The 18,253-nt window shown below is 33.6% G+C and overlaps 2 protein-coding genes across 8 annotated transcripts; one reads left to right on the forward strand and one right to left on the reverse strand.

Moving 5' to 3' along the window:
* The first annotated feature begins 847 nt into the window (after window positions 1–847).
* On the forward strand, window positions 848–5,435 carry LOC130966747 (serine/threonine/tyrosine-protein kinase HT1-like). Its single transcript, XM_057891572.1, has 4 exons — window positions 848–1,055; window positions 1,443–2,665; window positions 2,948–3,403; window positions 4,263–5,435. Exons 2-4 carry the CDS (start codon window positions 1,862–1,864, stop codon window positions 4,533–4,535), a joined length of 1,533 nt encoding a protein of 510 aa, XP_057747555.1. The 5' UTR covers window positions 848–1,055; window positions 1,443–1,861; the 3' UTR covers window positions 4,536–5,435.
* A 7,307-nt stretch (window positions 5,436–12,742) lies between these two features.
* Window positions 12,743–17,666, reverse strand: LOC130969249 (DNA topoisomerase 1-like). 7 transcript variants are annotated; one of them, XM_057894894.1, is made up of 12 exons: window positions 17,225–17,666; window positions 16,736–17,012; window positions 16,511–16,645; window positions 16,133–16,410; window positions 15,919–16,045; window positions 15,246–15,359; window positions 14,857–15,109; window positions 14,608–14,740; window positions 14,107–14,175; window positions 13,917–14,006; window positions 13,459–13,808; window positions 12,743–13,078 (listed from the first exon to the last, which is right to left on the reverse strand). In XM_057894894.1, the coding sequence occupies exons 11-12, from the start codon at window positions 13,654–13,656 to the stop codon at window positions 12,977–12,979; spliced, it is 300 nt and encodes a 99-aa protein (XP_057750877.1). In that variant the 5' UTR covers window positions 13,657–13,808; window positions 13,917–14,006; window positions 14,107–14,175; window positions 14,608–14,740; window positions 14,857–15,109; window positions 15,246–15,359; window positions 15,919–16,045; window positions 16,133–16,410; window positions 16,511–16,645; window positions 16,736–17,012; window positions 17,225–17,666; the 3' UTR covers window positions 12,743–12,976. The 7 variants fall into 7 exon arrangements, 2 of the variants coding, with proteins under 2 accessions (XP_057750877.1, XP_057750878.1); XR_009081831.1 differs by lacking the exon at window positions 12,743–13,078 and having other exon boundaries at window positions 13,651–13,808; window positions 16,133–16,211; window positions 16,308–16,410; XR_009081830.1 differs by lacking the exon at window positions 12,743–13,078 and having other exon boundaries at window positions 13,651–13,808; window positions 14,857–14,928; window positions 14,998–15,109.
* Between the last annotated feature and the right edge of the window lie 587 nt (window positions 17,667–18,253).

Here is an 18,253-nt window from a genome sequence, read left to right on the forward strand (position 1 = left end):
AATATTTCACGTGCTACAATAATTTGTGCCTACTAAAGAATTATTTTTAAAATACATTATTTATTACAATCACATGTAAATAAACAAAAAATATTCTCTAAGTTTACGAGGAAAAAATCTATTACAGACAGAAGGTTAGTTTACCCCCATTAACAAAGCGTTATTGTATTATGACCATCTCGATAATTTTAAACAAATCTATATATATCATTAATAGTTATTTTTTCATAGAACATATTTAGTTCAATTTACATTAGTCTGATAAGCTTTTCTAGTTTGGTTATTATAACAAAGCAGAAGATCATATAAGCATAATCCAATCCAATTTATATTTAAAATCAAATCAAATCAAATATTAGTATTGTGAAAATCAACAAATATAACGCTACCCCTGAAAGTTGAAACTAAAGATACTACTAAATTAGTGATGTTCTCAATTACTCACAAGATACCCATATACGCTACGCTACTCTATCCCGTAGGCGTAATCCCCATCAACACCACAAAACTAATCATGACCGTTACTATTTCTGAAACATATTGTCCATCTCAGAATCTATGGTCATTATTTTCAGGGTTTCTTTACGTTGACCATTCAGAACTACTAGTATTACTATGTGAAGTTGATAGTTAAAAATCGTTAAATAGTTTAAATAATTTAATTAAATTTTTATCTAACAATTCTAAATTATGAACTTCACAAAAAATTAACTATATTTATATTTTTAACTTTAATCAAATATATTAAATTATTTAATAATTTTTAATTAATAACTTTACATGAAAATACTAGTTTACACCGTATTATATAGTACTATAATATGATTCGTTTAATTAATAATAATAATAATAATAATAATGAAAAAGAGAGTCCCTCGTCTCCTTCTTTCTTTCTTTCTGTCTGTCTTTCTCTGTGCGGAAAATGGAATTAGGTGCAGGAATTTTCTGGCATCGCCAGCATATTCTTAACAGAATACAGAAACATCAATTCTTGTAGCACACGCCGGTTCAATTTCTCCACCTTTGTGAAAGCCCTTTCTTTTATCCATTTCAAGGTAAAATATCTCTCTCACGACTCCTTTAAAAAAAAATATTAGCAGTTCTAACACTGTAACAAAGCAGCAACCTTTTCTTCTCCCTTAATTAATTTTCCGTTTTTTTCTAATAAAAAGACGACTTTTTTTTTTGTGTGTGACGTAGTTTGTTTTGTTTCTGTATCTGGGAATTGTTTATCTGCTATAAGATCTCAATGGTCTCGTGATTATTTAATAGTAATTATTACTGATTAGTGTAGTCAATGGGGGACGCAATCATGCCTGTGTCTTCATTGTCAATATTAAAAAGGAAATAATTTTTTTTAAATAAAAAGTAAATTTGATTTGAAGTTAAATACATTGTTTCGATGGATTAGTTTATTCTGGTATCTGTGTGGGTTTTTTCAGGCTTTTACGGAAGGTGGGGAGGTCTTTGACTTTCATAATTTGGATGGTAAGAGGGTGTTGTTGGCTGTGGACGCTACCAAAGGCCAAGTCTTCTTCTTTGATTTCATAAAGCATTTCTCTTCTTCAAACTCTTCATGTCTGTTGGAATCTTCCTTCACTGAATGGAGCTGGATCTTTCATACAAGATCAGCAGCTCCCCTTTGCCTCGTTTTCTCTGGTTTGAATGGTTCCTCATTTTTACTGTTCACAAGTTTGGTTTTTTATAATTCAAAACTCTCCAAACTCTGTTGTCTTTGATTGATGGGTCTGAGGAAAACTGGTCTCTTTAGCGTTGAGCCTTCTTCAAAGATAGTTTTGATTTGTGCCTGCAAGGTGTTCTAGAGTTTGTCTCTTAGGGGGGGGATCTTTGGGGTTATAAGATGGATGAAGATAGCAGCAGCTCTTGGATAAGGAGGGCTAAGTTCTCTCACACAGTTTGTCACCGATTGGAGTATTCCAGATTGGGCTCTTTTCCTAACAGCATTCAGCGGCAGCAGAACTCAGGGACTCTGAAATCAAGGCCCGCAGCAGCACAACCAGCGCCAGCGCCGGCGCCGGCTGCGGCACCTGCAGTTCCTTATAATCCAAACTCTGTATCTAACGTGTCACAGGTTCAGAGAAATCCAATAACGAATAGGCAGAGATCTTTGTCCCCTTTGCCGGTAACTCTTCTCTCCGATGCGTTTAAGGAAGCCCAGCATGAGCAGAAGAGGTTCTCAACTCCAACCACTCCTCGGAGGAAAGACCAGGAGAAGAGAATTATGGGGAAGTTAATGAACCAGCACACTAAGGACTGTAGAGAAACCAAGGCGTTGTCGAATTCAAAATCGCCTCAAGGTAGTCCAATTGGGCAACTTGCATCAATGAAATTGGGAGAGAAGTCAAAGCACCGCAAGGAATCTGCGTGGACGAAATACTTTGACCATGGTGGAGGAAGGGTCACTGCTGTGGAAACAGCTGAAGAGTGGACTGTGGACCTCTCTAAGCTGTTCCTTGGTGTCAGATTCGCTTATGGGGCTCACAGTCGACTTTACCATGGTATGTATAACGAAGAGCCTGTTGCTGTGAAGATTATCCGCGTGCCAGATGACGACGAAAATGGAAACATGGCTTATCGGTTGGAGAATCAGTTCATTAGAGAGGTCTCGCTTTTGTCTCGCCTCCACCATCAGAATGTTATAAAGGTAACCAAGTTGATCCATTTCCCTTCTTTTTTACATCATGTTCACAAATTCTGGTTGTGCAACTACAGAGTACTATCTGTTATTCTGTTGAATGCAAGGAAGGCAAATCCATTAGTTCCTTGATCCTTCAGTGATGTAGAAATAAGGACACTACTTTATGCATCCTCTTTCTTGTATTTTAGTTTGATTGTTGGCTCACATATTGTTGAGAAAGTTAATATAATATCAAGGCTGGTAATTTAGAGAACTGTCTAATATATATATTTTTTTCTGATTCAACAGTTTGTAGCAGCGTGCAGAAAACCACCTGTTTATTGTGTTATCACTGAATATCTAGCAGAAGGTTCCTTAAGAGCATATTTGCATAAATTGGAGAAAAAGACTATTTCTATGCAGAAACTAATTGCTTTTGCTCTGGATATTGCGCGCGGGATGGAATATATACACTCTCAAGGTGTCATTCATAGAGACCTTAAACCAGAGAATGTCCTTATTAGCGAAGACTTTCACCTTAAAATTGCTGATTTTGGGATTGCTTGTGAGGAAGCATATTGCGACTTATTAGCTGATGACCCTGGTACGTACCGCTGGATGGCACCTGAGATGATCAAACGTAAATCCTATGGGAGAAAGGTTGATGTATATAGTTTTGGGCTTATCCTGTGGGAAATGGTAACCGGAACAATACCATATGAGGATATGACTCCCATCCAGGCTGCTTTTGCAGTGGTAAATAAGGTATGCTCCTTTGCAATTAAGTCTTTTTAATGCATAACCTCTTTGTAAAGTTCCTCAAGTTTATTTCTCTTTCATGTATAGACTTCTGTGCACATTGGGTTTTAATCTTATTCATAATTGGATAGGAAAAGCATGATTGCCCCTTTTCTTTCATCCAAATCCTCCTTCTGCTATGATCACTTTGTATCATTTGGGGTTAGTGGTTGTTTTGGATCTGTTTGAATAGCAACCATGTAAGAGTATTGAAAACTGGATTTGTGTTACTGATTCACTTCACTTTCTGCTAGACGAATGCATGCTCCATTAACTGATATGTTTTGTAATATGCTAATATCTAAATTGCCTTTTATCAATATGGCTTTTATTATTGTCAATGCTTACGTGGTTTTTGCCTTGTTTTTCTCCAAGATTTTATCACGTAGTTGATGATACATTTTCTTATTTTTTCTAAGCTTTCTCTAGTCTTTAAGACGACTGTTTACACTTTTTAATCTATGTTTGTATCCCATTGATGGCCTGAAAACACCTTATATTTTATAGCAAAATTCCTAGGTGAGGTACCTCTTTGGCTGCATGACTTTTAAAATAGTGGTGGAGTGGTAGAAACTATATTCATCTATACTTGGCAAAGTTGGCAGGGAAGGTCCACTAGTTAGAAAATGAAATAACTTGCATTATAATTTTACGCAAATGGCTTCTTCATTCTCGCTGATACCGATTACCATGAATGGAGCTTATTAAATTTGAGGGTGATCAGCCTTCTTGTTCATAGATTTTCCTTCTCTCTTATTATGACATTTCAAATTATAGGATTTGCCCAAGCAATTCTAACACTTCTGTGATGTTTGTATATATTCAGAATTCAAGGCCTGTTATTCCTTCCAATTGCCCACCTGCAATGCGCGCTTTAATCGAGCAATGTTGGTCCGTGCATCCAGAAAAGAGGCCTGAGTTCTGGCAGGTTGTTAAGGTGTTAGAACAATTCGAATCATCACTTGCATTGGACGGAACCTTGACTCTGCTGCAAAACCCTTTGTACCAGGATCATAAGAAAGGGCTTCTTCATTGGATTCAAAAGCTTAGTCCTTCTCATCCAAATAGCGGTCCAGCACTTAAACCTAGATTCTCATGAATCTTCTGAGTAGCCTGGCTTTTGTAGTAGTGATAGCACCCCAGGTCCATTGTAATTAAAAAATGGTAAGTTTGGAGTGTAAAAAAGGACAAGAAGAAAAAGGAGAAAAGAGACTAAATCCCCATTTTGGTCCCTGACATTCACGCGATTACTCATTTTGGTCCCCGAAATTTAAAATTACCTATACTGGTCTTCCAGATTCAAGTTTTGGCACCAATATGGTCCCTCAACTCTTTCCGGTGATGATTAGGCAAATGGAGTGCTGAGATGACACCTTTCCTGTCACGTTGGACGCTATAACGGCTAATTAATGTGGCGAGGGTTGTATTTGTATCCAATTTAGTCCCCCTTATTAAAACTTTGTCATTATAACTCAGATAAATAATAAGATAATTAGGGTTTCATGGACTAAATTGGATACAAATACAACCCTCGCCACATTAACTAGTCGTTACAGCGTTCAACGTGACAGGAAGGGTGTCATCTCAGCATTCCATTTGCCTAATCATCATCGGAAAGAGTCGAGGGACCATATTGGTGCCAAAACTTGAATCTGGAGGACCAGTATAGGTAATTTTGAATTTCGGGGACCAAAATGAGTAATCGCGTGAATCTCAGGGACCAAAATGGGAATTTAGTCGAGAAAAGAAAAGAAAGTTTTTTATTACTTTTTTTAAATGCTCTGGTTGTAGTAATCTTTATGAAATTCTTATGGAGGGTAAATTGATTTGTGTACATTGAGGCGAAAGCGTGTTTATTTGCCCTATTGTGCATACACACTAATTATATTGAAGCTATGGCAATGGGTTAGGAGCAGTCTTTCTTCTTGACCACAGTTTCCTGTTTTTGTTTGTTGTTAATACAGTTATAAAATACTCATATTTCTTTTGTTTCTTTATAGTCTAATATCTCCCAGCTCTACATTCTTTTAGTAATTTATTTTTAAAGGAAACTTATTGATGCAATGAAATCTGCATAACAAACCGGCAAAGATTAATTAGTTAACTCTATTTTGTGCTTATTGAATTTGAGGTACTATTTCAGCATGGCTGAATAAAATTAACTTGGACAATGTTGTGATGCATACAATAAAATTTGGTGTATAGATTTGAATTATGTGATAAATATTATTTGAAGATTGTTTAAACTTATATGATTAGATTATTTTTAGTGTAATTTATCAGTCAATTTTAGTCTAGTACACCTAACTCTGTAGATGTTTTAAGATTTGAAAGCCGAATCTATTATACATTTCAATTATGTGCCTTGTACAGTTAGCAAAATTCAATTGCAACTTGAAGAGAGGATGAAAGTGAAGGGAGCAAAAAATGCGGAAAAGACAAGAGGGCCATAAGCATAGCATTGATTAGGGGTGCACAGACCCGGCCCGGCCCGAAGGTCCGGCCCGGGCCCGAACACTTTAGGGACTAATTTGGTGTGATTTCATCGGGTTTAGGGCCGGGTTAGGGTCTCAAAAATAGACCCGGTCATTATTTCGGGTCGGGTCCGGGCCATAGCTCGGGTCACCCGAAGTCGGCCCGGTGGCCCGGTCATCATACATAATTAATATTTTGTGTTATTAGTAGTAATGGATCATGACTATTTTTATGTGGAATTTAAGTATTGTAAACCTTAATATTTTGTGTTATTAGTCATTATAAGACTATAAGTTAATGTTTTATGTTTAGAATGAATAAGACTTTAGGCTAATGCATAATATTGTGTTATTTGTATTGATTTAAATATTTGATATTATTAGACAATATTAGTATTGATTGTGGTTTTGCTTTAGTATTGATTGTGGTTATGCTTTAATTTTAAAGAAGGGTTGGTTCTTGTTATATTTTTTTAAGTGAATTTTACCATGTTAAATAATGGTTGGAGTCTTGGAAATTTGGATATTTTTACATGCTAGCTTACAAGAAGGTATCAACGTAATGTAATGTTACCGGCCCGGTTTTCACCCGATTTTCACCCGGTATAATTGTGGCCCGAAAATGTATTGGTTTCATCGGGTCTAGGGTCGGGTTCGGGTCTAATAAATAGACCCGTTGTATATTTCGGGTCGGGTCTGGGTCTGGGTCCCATCAAACCCGGCTTCACCCGGCCCATGTGCACCCCTAGCATTGATTAGTATATATTTTTGAGAATATTAAAGTAAATTCCGAGATATTTGATATTTTTGTTCCTCTCTAACTTAGCAATATGAGAGAGTATTCAGAGTAACTTAATTCACATGTAGGTTTCTTCTCATGCATGTATGTTACCATCAAAACCTATGAGTTCTTTTCGCTTTTGTTAATTCCGTGTGGCATCAACTAACTTTATTCAAAATGTGTTATTCTCTCATTTAATGCTAAATTGTGGAAAAAGTTTATCACTGTGAACAAGTCACATTCATGACACTTTTCTCACTTTGTGATGAAGTCATGTTCTCGGATTTTAACAATGTTTAATATTACATAAGATAAGTATGTGCAATGAATCCATAGGAGATGATTTCACGTGATTTTACTAAATTCAATTGGATCAGTTGGACTAGTTAAGAATTTAGTATTATGCTTTTCATTTTTTTTAATAGGTTTACATGACTACTCTATCCACGTTTGAGTAAATTAAAGCCTAACTTTCTTTGTTTAGATGCCATGTAACAAGTAACAACGTGACTAAGCATGTTAGTTGTAATTTTCAAATTAAGCGAACGTGATTCAATGTGATTATGATAGATGATTGTTGTCAACGTCAAGGCGTCAGAGTTGACTATCATCTTGTAGAAAATTCAATGTATTTACTTTTCTTTTATTTTTCTTTTTCTTTTTCCTTTTTTGGGCTAGGAGTCTTTTCTGGACTGGTGATTCTCATTGTTGGGCTTTTACAATGGGAAAAAACTTCCATAGATTTTGGGCTTTTGGGCATTCCCTTATTATCTTTTGATATGGAAACAATAAAGAAATAGTAGGCTTTTCATGTTATCTGTTTTTTTTTTTCATGATGAGGGCCCAAAGGCACTTTGTATATACCTTCCTTTTCATTGTCATTCCTTCGTACTTCCACATTTAACGTTGCACTAATAAATCATGTTGGCCAAGATTTTGGTTGCTTAATTAGTAATAAATTGAGCATGATTTCTACATAATATACCAAAGCTTGTGAATTTATTATTTGGTAAAGATGCACATTCAGAGATCTTCATATAAAATTAATAGTTGCGAATTATTAGATGATTAAATATATTTAATAAATTATTATTTAACAATCAATTTTATATAAAAATAAATACATATAAATTTTCATTTTAATTTTTCTTTTGAAGAATCTCATAATGCCTAAGATTATCCTAATGTCCAAGTCAAACACAGATTGGAAGCTTTACATAAGTTTTAATAACGCGCAGCTGAAACCTAGCTCAATTGATAAAATTATATATCTTTTAATACACTGCACTTAAATTCAAATCTTAGCGAATGTACCAAATGTTGAATATAAATTCTTAAGTATAACGTGGGTTAAATAGTATCTTATCCAAATATTCTAAAATTCTAGATAAATTGTTATATGAGTTAATAATTATAAATTCGAAAATCTCTTAACGAATCAAAGAATATAAATACGAGACCTTAACAACTTTCTAACATATAATTCATCTTCTGATAATTATAATTCTAACACCTTACATAAAAAACTCTTAACGTTCGCAAGAATGAAACTTAAAAGAATTGACGGGATACGCATAAACTGTGGAGCATGTGGTTTAATTCGATGCAAAACGAAGAACCTTATCAAGACTTGACATGCCGCAAATTCTCTTGAAAGAGAGGGGTGCCTTCGGGAACGCAGACACAAGTGGTGTATGGCTGTCGTCAGCTCGTGCCGTAAGGTGTTGGGTTAAGTCCCACAACGAACGCAACCCTCATGCTTAGTTGCCAACATGAAATTTTCAAATTTTTTTATAGGTATTCTTCTTGTCAATTCTTTTTAGATTTGTCATTCTAATCACTGAATTTCTTTTAAATTCTAAACTCAAAATAATCTTAGTATTCAAGTGTTCTATCTAGGACTCACAATACATACCCTATCCGCAGGTATTCAATCCGGTCCAATTCGTTCGAGTTGGGTATGCCTACGGGTAGGGTAAGGTATGGGTTTAGGGTGTATCCTACTCTATCGTATCCGCACTTCATATATAACACATATTTTATAAAAATTAAGTATATAGTAAAAGAAGTGAGAGTTGAATTTGAATTTGAATCTATAACCTCTTTCATATAATAACTTGTAATAAGTGAGTAACCACTAAACTAGTTAGTTAATTAAGTAATTTAAAGCATTTGTATATTTATAATAATATGTATGTTTGTAATTTTATATTAGATTTCTTTAAGATTTTATTATTTTTAATTTTAATTTGAATTTAGTTTTTTTTTATTTTATTAATATGTATGAAATTTGGAATGATTGAATTTTATATTTGTTTTGAAAAATTTGATATTTCTGCAGGTAGGGTAGGGTAAGGTAGGGTTTAGAACTTTAGGATGCGGGTAGAGTTAGGGTTGAGAGATTCTCAATCTACGAATAGGATAGGGTAGAGTTTCAATCAGGGGCGAAACTAGATAAAATATTATAGAAAGGCTAAAAATATTTACACAATAAAATAAAACTAAAATAAAATTTTAAGAGAGGTTAAACTAAAATTTACATATAATTTATATATAAAAAATTATAATTAAGAGAACCATTGTCCCCTTTTCTACAATATAGCTTCAGCTTCGCCTCTGATTTCAATAAAATTTTTAACCTGCGAATAAAATTAATCTATTCTACCATATCCATTGTTAGTCGTAGCTCTATCAATGTATCCGAACAATTTTGAATTAATTAATTAATTAATTAATTAGTTAATTAATTTCGTTTTAGAATGTTTTTGTCCTTATAACTTAACAATATTGATAAGAAAAATTTACCTATGTTGACATGAAAGAATATTCCAGTCTAAACTTGTAGATATTGCGAGGGTAGCCCCACAAAATTCATTTATAGCGTTTCCAAGGTAAAAGAGGCACAAGATCGCAAATTAATTACAACTCGAAAAGATTTGGATAACAGGATAAGCCATTAAATTTGTAGTGTGGGGTCACAATCTATATATTTGTTACTGTTGTTTTCTAAATACTTTGATGGATGCCAAAGAGAGATATATATGTGGCCGTTGTTGTTTGGAAAATTTACAAAAGCAATTTGATTTTGAGCGGTACAATCATGAATGTCTATATCTTTTTCTTTGCTCGTCGCATTCATACAGTGAAAAAAGCTTGAATTTTTTTTTTTCTCCTATGGTCCTCATACAATGATGAAATGTTATGAGTATAATTTTGGACAAATCTTTCAAACAAAATATGTCCGTGTCGGTTGCCACTTTTTCGACCATTGCTACCAACACATATAATATTCATATATAGAAAATATTCATGTTCGTCTATATAGCAATTTGAATTTTTAAGAGAGAGAATTTTTTAATATGATATTTGTAACATAGGAAATGATTACTTAACTATTTATTTTAAGTGGGAAAATTTTATTATTTAAATGTTATATTGAACTTATTTATTTGTTTAACATGGGGCTCAGCATTGTCATTTCCTTTACTCTTCCAAAATTGATCCGACAAAATAAAGCTTGATTTTCTTTTTTCCAACTTTACTTTTATTATCAATATTTGTTACAATAATTTAACTATTACCTTAAACCAGTACAGAGAGAGCCTTTTTATAGGGATCAAAATCTTCTAATTTAATAGAGTTAATTAGTTAAGTACTAAATGAGAGGATATATATTCATTTTTAATTTAAAATAGTAAGATTCACGTAACATAAGAATTATAAGTTTAATAGTGATTAATTTATTTTATTATTTTATTATTTTTTTCATTTTAAATAATTTAAATTATTTTCTTTGTCGTTTAATTTATAGATAATAGTATTAATTTTTATGGCTTAAAATATATCCGCTTATAATCATTTTAAGGCTGGCTATACGTACTCACGAGTAGGGTAAAGAGTGGTTAGGGTTTGTTTACGGATATAGTCGGGTGCGGGTTCAAGGTATATCCTACCCTATTCTATCTTATCCGTATTACTAATATATAACACATATATTTTAAAAACTATATATATAGTAAAAGAAGTGAGAGTTAAATCTACGATTTCTCTCATATAATAGCTTAAAGTAAGTGAATAATCATTAAGTTAATTAGTTAATTTAGTAATTTAAAATTATTGAATTTTATTAATATATATAAAATTTGGAATGATTGAATTTTATATTTATTTTGAAAAATTTATATTTTTCTGCGAATAGAGTATGATAAAATAGGATTTAGAATTTTAAGATACAAATAAGATTAGAATTGAAAAATTTTCAACTTACATATAAAATAAGATAAAATTATTAAAAAAATTTCGATCCGCGGATAAAGTCCAAACCTATCCTATTCTAACCCTTCCCAACCCTATTTGAAATTTCAAGAATCCAAAGTTTAATTGACCTAGTCTCTTTCTCATTTCTTGGACCATCACTACTTTGTATATTCATAGTAACTTCTGAACCTTTTCATATAGTTTTCTTGTGAACTTGAACCCAATTTAGAGTAAGAGTTCAATTTCAAAAGATCTTTATATTTATTTACTGAATATAAAATTTATAACAATTAACGTCAATAATAATAATAATATAATTGCACCAGTTTAGGTAGAACCAGTTCTTGATCCATCTGATTGGACTCACGTGGAAGGTACGGTCAATCCGGTATAATTTAATTAACCAATTTAATATTTTACTGTATATATATAAAGATTGAGAGAAGTCTAATAAATGAATGTACTAGCTAGTCAAGTAAGTCAACTTCATAAGTGTAACGTAACGAATCAAGAAGCAATAAGAAACTGAATTGTTTATAATAAGTCATTTCTTGTTGTAGACTCCAAAGTTCAAACCAATGCACACATTTTAAGCACTGAATTTATTTGGCATCAATCCCCTCATTGAATCCTTGTAATCAGTATTCCTTCTCCATTTTATTGTTGCTTCATTGGACTCTCTCACCCTTCCCATGTTTCCCCTTACATAGCATATTTTAAATGATCACTTATAAATATTTTAGAACAAAAATGTTTGGTTATTTAGCACATGCAATGAAAAGCTTGAAAGATACAAATTAAAATTCCTTTTTTTTTACGATTGGTTTTACATATTGTTATTATTCTACTCAAAAGGAGGGGAGAAATTAAAAGAGTTTAATTGTAAGGGGCAACGAAAGCTATTTTCAACGTTGCCATAAAAAAGCTATTTTGTATTGTAATGACACCAAACTAAATCTTTCAAACAAAACACCACATTATATTATAGATATATGACAGATATTAAAATTGAGGTGAATTCTATCAAACTCTTTTTAAAATAATATATAAATTATTTGTCATATTTTAATTAGGTTATTTTGTAATTTATTATTTAAGATGGTAATGGTATAATTTTTTAAAATATTAAAATTCTACTCCCGTTAATTAAAATACATTTCCACTCCTCCATTCATTCTTCATCATATAGTTTCCATCTTTTCACAACTAGAAAATTGATTAATACAGACAGATTTACAGACGAATTTACTCTTTATTACAGACGGATTTTTGGTTACCGACGGATTTTGTCCCTCTGTAAAAGCCCCGTCGGAAATTATTATCAATCGAAAAATTACAGACGGATTTTTATCAGTTACCGACGGATTTTCCCTCTGTAAATTTTCTATCCATTTCCCAAAGGCGACGAACTTTCCGACGGATTTTCCGTCTGTAATTACAGACGGATTTTCAGACGGATTTCCCGTCTGTAATTACAGACGGATTTTCTGTCTGTAATTACAGACGGATTTTTCGTCTGTAATTACAGACAGATTTTTCGACGGATTTTCCGTCTGTAATTTGAACCTTGGAAAATGATCTCACACTCTGATTACAGACAGAAAATCCGTCTGTAAATTCGTCAGTAAGATAAAATTGAATTTTTTTATTTTTTCAATTACAAAATAAACTTGTTTTCATACTAAATAGATATAAATTTAATACAAATTTTTATCTAATTTGTATTCAAATATTTATAATATTTCAAAAAAATAAACAAATTCATTGTATTATCAAACTAAAAGAAAAGTACTATAATAAACAAACAAGTCAATATAATTCAAAATACAAACAAAATGTATTGATACATCAACTATAATCCTCAATGTATTATTCAACCATACTAAAACTATCAACTATACTAAAAGCTGTGTTATTTTCCATACTAAAACAGAAATTGAAAAACTCCAAAATCTCCAGATCAATTTAGACCTCAAATACAACAATCTCTCAAGTGAAATCCCAACTTTTCTTGGGAATCTGTTGAAATTAGAAGCACTTGATCTTTCCCACAATTAATTCACTGGAAAAGTCCCTCCACAAGTTGGTGACATGAGCAGTTTGGGAGTGCTTGATCTCTTCTACAATAACCTTCAAGAAAAATTGGACAGGAAATTCTCTCATTGGCCGGACAGGAAAATCATGATCATGCTCACCATATACTGGCTTTGAATTAAGGTCATTAATCTCAAAACTATAGAAAGTGCAGCAAGCCAAATGTTCCACTTAGTTGACCAATAAAAAGTCTTTTTTCTTTAATATTTTCTTTAATAACTTAATTTACAGACTCTTCTTTTCACAAGGTATCTTTCATTCTTCATTCATGCATTTTCTTATATATTCAGTTTCATATTTAAATGATTTTTTAAAATTAATGCAGGTATGCAAAAACTGATTTTTAATGATTTTATCCAAAAATATGCTGAAACACAACAAAATAACTTTTCATATACAAGAAAAGAAGCCAGCACCTTTTCAATGGGAACCTCATTCCGTTTGCACCAGGCAACTGTAATCCTAGGGTCAAGATAGTTTATCTTGGACGTGCCCAATGCCACAGTTTTCAGATCTTCTTTTGTCTTCATATCACGTTCCATTTTCTCAATCTTTGCATTGGTTTGAGAGATCTTTTCTCTAGCCTGTGCATTACATTTACCAAAATTATACATCACATCTAATCAAAACAATCATTAAGAATTTCGGAAAAGGTATATTATGCTTCAGGGGCTAAGTTCCTTTTTGTCTTTCCATCTGAACCCTTTAGAGGGGACCTTCCTTTCCTTGCTCTGTCCAAATCTGTCTTTAGCTCCTTCAGAACATCCTACAAGATTAAGCCAAATCCAATTATATGTTTATGAGCCACAAGGCAAGTCTACTGTAAAATTCAAGCATATCAATCAAGAAATTCACCCAGTAACAAGTCCATTACCTGAAGCTCACCAATCTTGTTTGTTAACTTTTCAATTTGTGACAAGTGAGATTTTGAAACACTGCGTTGATGATTACAAATGATTGCAACCTTTTACGGAAAACACAAGTCAATAAAACTTGAACATGAAAAAAAAATTACACAAATGCAATATCATTGGTATAAAGAATTGATCACTTAGTGAAATTACCTGTTTATTTGCATGTTGATAAACAAGAATCTTTTCGACAACATCACCCTCTTTAGTTTCCTTATTCAACTGTTGTCACATGATTCCAGGAAAATTAAGCATGCATGTCCATATATAATCCAAGACAAGAAATCATCATAAATACATAAGAAATGAACTTTCCACTTGGAATATATCTAGAAGCACAAGGATTTATTATAGAATTTCATGGTGAGTAGCTCCAAGAGAAGATTTTGTGTTTTTTCCCATGTTTATTGGCACATAGTTCTGTGCTTTGTACATTTTTATGACCTTCGACATGTAAAGAGGTAATCCAATATTCCAATGGTGCCAAAATTAAAAGCTAATAGAAAATTTCAATAGTTAAAATTGCCCTCTAACCTAAATGGATAAGGGTGGACGAAAGAGCACTTTCAATGTCAGACATAGAATTATTAACAAAATATACAAATGCCAATTGCTACAACACAGAACATGCCATTTCAATAAAGCAGTTCTTACCATATCATCCAACGTGATAGATGCATTGAATGTACGGAAGACCTTTGCAGTTAGGCCAGGCATGAGTTCCTTCAGATGAGCATTTAATTTACTTGTATCCAACTTGTCAAAAAGATCATCCCGGGGCGCTTATCTGAAAATTAATAACAGGAATGTATTTGAAAGCTTCTCACTTATAATGGTAACAAATAAAGTTTCTTTGTCTTTTTCTCTTCTTTTTTTTTTAGTGATGGGAAGACAGTTCCTGACCTTTTTGGAACTTCAAAATTGCATCGTAAACAGGAAGCTCAACCTCAATTGTATTCTCATACTTGATAGAATCTTTACCAAGGAAGTTAAACTGTAATTTAACAAAAAGGAAATATGCCAACCATCAAGTATAAGAGAAACCTGAAAGTGTTGCTAGTGAAAATCTGAATTGCAGAAAATAGTTGCTATGGTTATCATGCTCCCTTCCATGTTCTCATCAAATACGCCGTAATCACTATGGTTATCATGCTCCCTTCCATGATACCAATATACCACACAAAAGAAAAGCACCTTAACTTCAATGCTTTGTTAATATCAGAGGAGTCTTTAATACAAAAGGAGTACAGCAAACTAAATTTCAGATAGCCAAAGTCAGAAGATCAACTGACCCTCTTCAGGAATCCGGCACCAAATGCTCTGGTGACTTTTAATTGACCTTTCACTCTATCATTCAATATGGCTTGATTATCATCTGGGTGTTCTGCTCTTATTCTAAACACTTCCTGCAAGAAAAATTGAAAAAAAATAATCAGCAAAGGAATAAAACCAACATCTTAAAAATACGAAAACTTTTCTTTCTAGTAAAGGCTTATAATTAATTATGTTCATAAATAGCACCACACAAACTTTTCCTTTTAATTTGCTCTTATCCATTTTTAGAAGTTTCAATCAAGCTATCTCATCTAAATAATAAGGTCAATCTTGTTCTTGACTGCAATATGTGTTGCATGCGTAAATCATGGATATGAAAATATGCAGACATTGCTCACAAAAAGGGGATAGTAAAAAATATTATGATGATGAAATGTGAATAAAAGCCAATGAGACAGAAAAAACTGAAATATAAACAAAATTATTCAAATTCCAAACAACTCACACATACACATGCAAGCACCAAGTAGTAGAACGCAATTCAATAACTAATGTATGTCTAGTGGATCACATTTCAGAATTTCAAGATGTGACCACAATTCCTTAGCTTCTCAAAATAAATACCATTTGTTATTTACTTCATTGATCAACAAAAACATTTTTTTTTCTGAAAAAAAGAAGGAAACACACCTCTTCAATACTTGTGCTGTGATCTGTTGAAAGCTGAACAGCCCTCATTTTCAGTCCACAAAGGGATATCTCTCTGTTTTTGTTCATCATGTTAAGACGACTGTTTATGTTGTGCATTGAGACTCCTCTGAAATTGTGTAGCAGAATATCAAAGGCTCATAAACAACAGAAAAATTGTGGCATTTCCCTTATAATAGAAAAGGAGCATAAATACCTGAGCATTGGCTTTAAGAGTGAGATTTTCAGAGACGTCGCACTTGACTCTTGCATTGAGCCTTCCATTAGTCAATATTCTCCCCAACACCAAGCACAATAATATCATCGTCAATGAGTGTTGGAACTTACAACAATGAAACGAAACTAAGCAAAATCAGAGGGGGGAAAAGCACCTTGGGATGATCAATGAAGGTTGCACCAAACTCATAGTTAGCGGTAGGAATCTTAATAGTCTCCGTTGACTGAGAAGGGATCTCAGTAGACCCCATCGAAACGCTGGTCGCAATCAGATTCCAACCAAGAACCAAATAAACAAATTAGATAAATATTTTTGCATAATTTAATTTGAAGTCAGCTAAAAGATATGAAGAGGTACCCGTGATTGAGGGAGAACTTCTGGTTGAGCATCTTGGTGAAATTAAGTCAGCTTGTAAGTCAGCTTCTCATTGATTTTCTTCACAATTTCGGGCAGAGTTTTGGATATGATCATGCCTTGAACTTGAACTAGCCTCTGTGCCAGAACAGGAACACCAACAATGGATTTGTCAATCTTTGAAAGCATTGGATGAAACTCAAACCAGTTAACATCATCAGCAGTTACCTTTTCCAACAAGCCTTCAGGAGACTTATCAGCCTTTGTTACAACAGCCAAGGTTCTCAAACCAGTTTTATCCACAGACTGAGACATTCTTATGGATTCACAAGTAGTAAAATCAACGGTAGCAGAAAGAACATTCAGAATAATGCTCTCTTCAGGCCTAATATACTCCATGATAATATCCTTGATCTGATCATAGATATTTTCAGGCTGGCCATGAACAGGAACCCTAGTTATACCAGGAAGATCCACCATTGTCAAGTTCCCTCCCAAACTAATACTGACAAAATATTGTAAACAATTATAATTCAGATTCAAACCAATCATGGTCCTCAATCAAAAGTTTGAATTAGTAACTAAAAAAGGAACTGAGAAAGCACATAGATCACAATAAACAATGAGAAAGCAGAGCGATTACGATAAGCAAAAAAAATCATATGAATTTTGAGTTGAAGTCTGGGAAAAATATAATGCTGCCAATACGAAGATCACCTTGAATTTAGAATGCTTGAGAATAGGAGCATCGCCAGTGGCTCTCCGATGAACAACCACTGCCACAAAACCAAAACCCTAGTTCACGCACCATATCGGTTCGAACAGGGGGCAAGAGAGAGGTGGAACCGCGGCTGACGGTGGAACCGATTTTAGTCGCCACGGAGCTAGGGCTTGCGCGAAGGTATGCGAGCCAGAACTGAAGGGGATAAAAGGAGAGAGAGGCACGGCGGTGGTGGAGCTTGAGCTTGCTTTGTTCTGCGAACGAGAGACACAGGGGCTGTATTCTACTGGTTCCGTGTTTAAAGAAGAGGAGAAGAAGGAGAAAGTAGCTGCGGCGGTTAGAGTGGCCGGCGGTGGCGCTGTGGGTGAGGAAAGGAGAAGAAGAAGCTCGTCGGCGGTGGCGCTGTGGGAAATGCTAGGTTTGATTTGTGTGATGTGAATGAATGGAGCTCGTGGATAAACATAACCCCAACCATCATAAACCTAAAATATCAAATATTTCCGACGGAAAATTTTAAATTACAGACGGATTTTCTGTCTATAATAATTTAATAAAATGCAGCGTTTTGTCTATTTAATTACAGACAGATTTTCCGTCTGTAACTATTTTTCATGAAAAAAAAAATTAATTTTTCCGACGGAATTATCGACGGATTTCTTTTTCCGTCTGTAATTTATGCTAATTCATATTTTTTGTTTTCCGACAAAAAATTCCTCTGTAATTCCATCTGTATTTTCGTGGGATAAAATCCGTCGGAAATATCCCTTTGTAATAATTACTTTTCTAGTAGTGTTTTAAGCATCGCCATCGCAGTCGTGATAAGAAACAGCACCAAAGTCGTCGCGATCTACTGTCCTTTCACATAATCTCTCTTTTTTTAGCACATCATCTCTTAACGATGTCATTGAATTCTCATCGCCCTTAACTTCGCTGTCCTAGCGTGGACGTCATCACTATCTCCCGTCATCTCACTCGATCCCTCTTCCTACCGTAGATCACTTCTTACCAACATAATTAATGGTTAG

The sequence above is a fragment of the Arachis stenosperma genome, chromosome 3 (genome assembly GCF_014773155.1).
Source record: "Arachis stenosperma cultivar V10309 chromosome 3, arast.V10309.gnm1.PFL2, whole genome shotgun sequence".
Lineage (NCBI taxonomy): Eukaryota > Viridiplantae > Streptophyta > Magnoliopsida > Fabales > Fabaceae > Arachis > Arachis stenosperma.

Coding starts and splice junctions, on each gene's coding strand:
- LOC130966747 (XM_057891572.1), top strand. CDS start 1,862: ATGGATGAAGATAGCAGCAGCTCTTGGATAAGGAGGGCTAAGTTCTCT. Junction 2,666..2,947: donor ACCATCAGAATGTTATAAAG/GTAACCAAGTTG, acceptor CTGATTCAACAG/TTTGTAGCAGCGTGCAGAAA. Junction 3,404..4,262: donor CTTTTGCAGTGGTAAATAAG/GTATGCTCCTTT, acceptor GTATATATTCAG/AATTCAAGGCCTGTTATTCC.
- LOC130969249 (XM_057894895.1), bottom strand. CDS start 14,670: ATGCCTGGCCTAACTGCAAAGGTCTTCCGTACATTCAATGCATCTATC. Junction 14,176..14,607: donor CTATCACGTTGGATGATATG/GTAAGAACTGCT, acceptor ATGTGACAACAG/TTGAATAAGGAAACTAAAGA. Junction 13,626..13,721: donor CAGATGGAAAGACAAAAAGG/AACTTAGCCCCT, acceptor GTAATGCACAGG/CTAGAGAAAAGATCTCTCAA.